We start from the raw sequence: 4,202 nt of genomic DNA, 5'->3' as shown, positions 1-4,202 counted from the left end.
TCTTAAATTTAGAGTATTAAAATAAATCATAAATGACTTTTGAAAATCTAAAATTGTAGCGGTAGGTTGACATTTTTTTGTTGGGTCAACCTAACACATTAAAAATAAGGTTACAACTGAATTTCACCATACCCTACCTTTTAAGATTATTATAAATATTAATAATATTTAATGTCTATCACCTTTAATGTGTTATGAAATTTTAATTATTAATTTAATATGAATTATGAATAAGGTTTTTTAAAAGTAATTAAAAAAAAAACTTGACAATCCCATCTAATCTGAAATAAAAGGTTGAGTTTGGTTGGATTGTAAAAGTTGTGAATCTCAGGTTTCATTTATTCAAAACGAAATATTCAAAAACTCAAATTAATAAATAATTAAAACCTAAATTAATAAATAATTAAAATGGTAAACGAAACATCCATTTGAGTTTATCAAGAAAGATATGTATGTCAACATTATGATGTTCTATATTGGATGGGATGCATGCGTGGAGTTTTCAACTTTATTTTTCTCTTTTTGAGATGGCAATGGGAGAACCATCCATTCATTCAACCAAAAAAACAAGCAATAAGCATGTGTTATGCATATCTTCTATCTTCTAAATATATTACAAAAATCTCCCTAAGTCGTTTTGAGCCGCTACTGTATCGAGTCGAGCCGAACCATAAAGTTGATGCTTGAAAGGGACACGAGTTGGGCTTGGCGCGTGGGTAAGGACATGTATCACAGGATCAGAATATGCACACATCTTGCAGTCTAGATCGGACTACTATCGAGTCAAGTGCTTAGGTTGTGAGACTACTGTGCTAAGGAACGATCGTTTTAGACAAAGTGCCTACTACGCCGAAGGATGAAATTCAATATTTGTCATTTTTTAAAAAGGAAAATGAAATAGGTGGCGAGATGGGGACAGGAAGACTTCTCCATCTCTGCTCCGCCCCTTGGACATCTTTAAATGTAGATAAGATATATTAAATATAAGTATAAATAAAATTTAAATAGGTTGAATACACGTTTTTATGATATTTGAATGAGGTTTAAATAAATAATATAAATATATTATTTAATTTTCACAAAAATTTCCATTAAATGGTTTGTTTGGGGCATGTTATATACAGTAAATCACATTAATGGAATGAAAAATATATATCATGCAATAATAGTAATTATTTGTTCTATAAATATTGGATTTACCATAGGAGAAAAGGTAAAGTAAAAACAATGACAGAGAGATGGACGATGATAAAGAAATTGGAACAAGCAGATATGAATGGACTCTTGCAACTTAGAGAAGATGACGTAGATACCGACATCAACACAAATTTATTCAGGTGGTGGCCTCGGAGTAAAGTTAGGGATCTAAAGAAACAGATCGGAAATGAAGCGAAAATCATTCTGTTCGACGAGAACACGAACGAAGTCATGCAAACAACCATCAGGTGGCTCGGGACGCCTCGTTACCATATCGAATGGGACGTAAAAAACAAACCTTATGCATCTGGACAAGATATGTTAATGGGTTGGGATCTGAAGTATAATCGATTGGCTTATAAAGTCCTTCAAATACAGTTTCCAGAAATTAGTGACGCAGGATCAAGCACGTCATAAATTATAATAAATTATATATAAATTAAGAATATTTTAAGTTGAATTATGGTGTAAGTCTTGTATTTCTTATTTATTATTTATTATTAGATAAAATAGAAAAGTGTGTGGTTAATAATTTATTGTAATTTTATTTGAAATAAAACTAATTCAAATTTTTGTTTTATATTTATCTTTAAATATTTATTATTGCTAGATAACAAAAATAATAAACAATAAATTTGATATTGTTGTTTTACAAATCAATTATGAAAATATTTCTATTTCTAAAAAAAATAGAAACGAAAAATAGGAAATTCTGTGGCTGCCACGTGTACAAAGGTGTCGAAGTATCTCAGTGACATGTAAGAGTCCATTGCATTTATGGCCGAACTTGCTGACGCGGCTGCCACGTGGACAAACTCTTCCTTCAAACAATAAAAACGCCGCGTTCTCCTTCTCCTCCCCTGTTTTAAATCAGTTCACCAATCCCAAAAACAGGCGGCGTTCTGGAATCGTCTGGCGGCGATGGCGGTAGAGGCAGCGAAGCCAGTGATGGTGATCGGAATCGACGACAGCGAACACGCAGTTGCCGCTCTGGAGTGGACATTGGACAAAATTTTTTCTCGAACAGGACGATTACAACCGTTTAAGCTCGTCGTTGTTCATGTCAAACCATCTCCCGACGTCTTCGTCGGCGTCTCCGGACCAGGAAGTAAGATCGATCCTCCTTCTCTCTGCTATTTACTATCAAACAGAAATGGTTCCAAATCTATAATCGAGTTTTTAAAGAGACGACTAATGAACTCAGAGTCTACAATCAGGAATTGCAGGATCGGTTGAAACCTACCAAGCTCTGGATGATGATTTGAAGAGAAAAGCTGCGAGAACTATCGAACTTGCCAGAGAAATTTGCGCTGCGAAATCGGTAACAGTGGAGTTTAGATTTCTCGATTTACCTTATCTCATTCTTTGAATCTCGGATTAAATGGATACGAACTTGCGATGATTCTCAAATGCGATCCAATTGTAAATCGTAAATCGAGAAAGTAGAAATCCTGTAGATCGATTTAAGAATCTGTAAAGAACAGAGAGCAATAGCAATGGAGTTGAATTGCAGGTTTTTGATGGTGAATTCGAGGTTGAAGAAGGAGATGCAAGGTATGTACTGTGCGAGGCGGCTAATAAGCACCGGGCTTCAGTGCTTGTAGTAGGAAGCCGTGGCCATGGAGCTATTAAAAGGTACTTTCTCCCGAACCACGTAAATTTTGGTATCTCTTTATTTAATTTCTGTTTGTGTGTGTGAGTGCGATGGATCTTGCTCCCACTTTCTCCATAACAATTGAGTATCATAACATTTTGGTTGTTGCATTCCTCTACAACAATTGGGTATCATATTCCTTTTGGTCGTGGTATTTCGCTACGATAATGGGTATCATATTTGAAGGGTGTGGCTGTTAGTGGAACACGACTCTCCACAATAGTGTGATATGCTCCACATTGAGCATAAGAGTATTCTTTAATTATAAATCTATGATCATCTCTAAAATTATAAATCTATGATCATCTCTAAAACCATGTAGGATCATTTCTTGCATAAATAAATTTTTTAGTCCAAAATTGTAATGGGAGTTCATAGTAATGCAGTGCTTTGATGGGAAGTGTGAGTGACTATTGCGCACATCAAGCACCTTGCAGTGTCATGATTGTGAAGATGAAGGAGCGTAGCAACAAAAACAGTGCTTAAATAACTCAAAATCTGTATTTCTGTTTGTATTTCTGAATCTTATTGTATTTTTAAGACGGGATACTTGAAAGTTATTTAATCTTTTTAATTTTCTTTTTAAGGCATTTCTCACTTTAATTTTAAAAATATATATAAAAACTTTTTGGTTAGCCCAACGACTTGTGCCATCCCTCACCTGCTCCAGTTAGCCCATCCCATGGCTAATAAATTCTTCGGTTATTTGATTTTTTTTTGCAAATAAAATTAAAATTTTTATGTTCTATTAGACATCAAATTTAATTTTAATTATTTTAATTAATGGATGGATTATTTTTTATGAACTACCGGTTCAAAGTTAACAAACTTAGATAATATTAGATAGTTAATAAACTTAGATAATATTAGATAATTTTTGAAGTTCAAGAAGCTATTAGACATAAATATGAAAATCACAACCACGACTTCTATCTACTATTTCGATGTCCTTCGAACCCATACGCCACGAATTAGCTTTACTTGCATTGATTTTGTAGCCAACGTTGGCCTTTATAGTGCTTATTTCTACTCTCTTCTTCTAGACGTAAAACGTCTAAGAAAATGACCATGACCAGAGATTGATTGAGATTCTTGTTTCTATCTTGTTTAATATAAATATATTTTTAACACATTAAATATTAAAAATTTAAAAATGAACTTTTAATTTTTTATTTAAATTAATAACTATATTTTTTGAAGGATGTTAACGGGTAGAAATTATCTTTGGGGAATCGGATCCGAATTTTACGGGATTAGAAATGAAATAGGTGACGAGATAGGGATGGCTTATCCGTCCTCCCATCTCGTAGACATCTCTAAGTGATATATTAAATATAAATATAAATGACAT

At 33.3% G+C, this 4,202-nt stretch overlaps 1 protein-coding gene across 1 annotated transcript; it reads left to right on the top strand.

Annotated features, from left to right (window-relative positions):
• The first annotated feature begins 2,074 nt into the window (after window positions 1–2,074).
• On the top strand, window positions 2,075–3,437 carry LOC111786496 (universal stress protein Slr1101-like). Its single transcript, XM_023666742.1, has 4 exons — window positions 2,075–2,305; window positions 2,415–2,518; window positions 2,711–2,832; window positions 3,238–3,437. Exons 1-4 carry the CDS (start codon window positions 2,119–2,121, stop codon window positions 3,335–3,337), a joined length of 513 nt encoding a protein of 170 aa, XP_023522510.1. The 5' UTR covers window positions 2,075–2,118; the 3' UTR covers window positions 3,338–3,437.
• Window positions 3,438–4,202: the final 765 nt, after the last annotated feature.

This window comes from Cucurbita pepo, unplaced genomic scaffold (genome assembly GCF_002806865.2).
Source record: "Cucurbita pepo subsp. pepo cultivar mu-cu-16 unplaced genomic scaffold, ASM280686v2 Cp4.1_scaffold001783, whole genome shotgun sequence".
Taxonomy (NCBI): Eukaryota; Viridiplantae; Streptophyta; class Magnoliopsida; order Cucurbitales; family Cucurbitaceae; genus Cucurbita; species Cucurbita pepo.
This window is presented reverse-complemented; position numbering and strand designations above follow the sequence as displayed.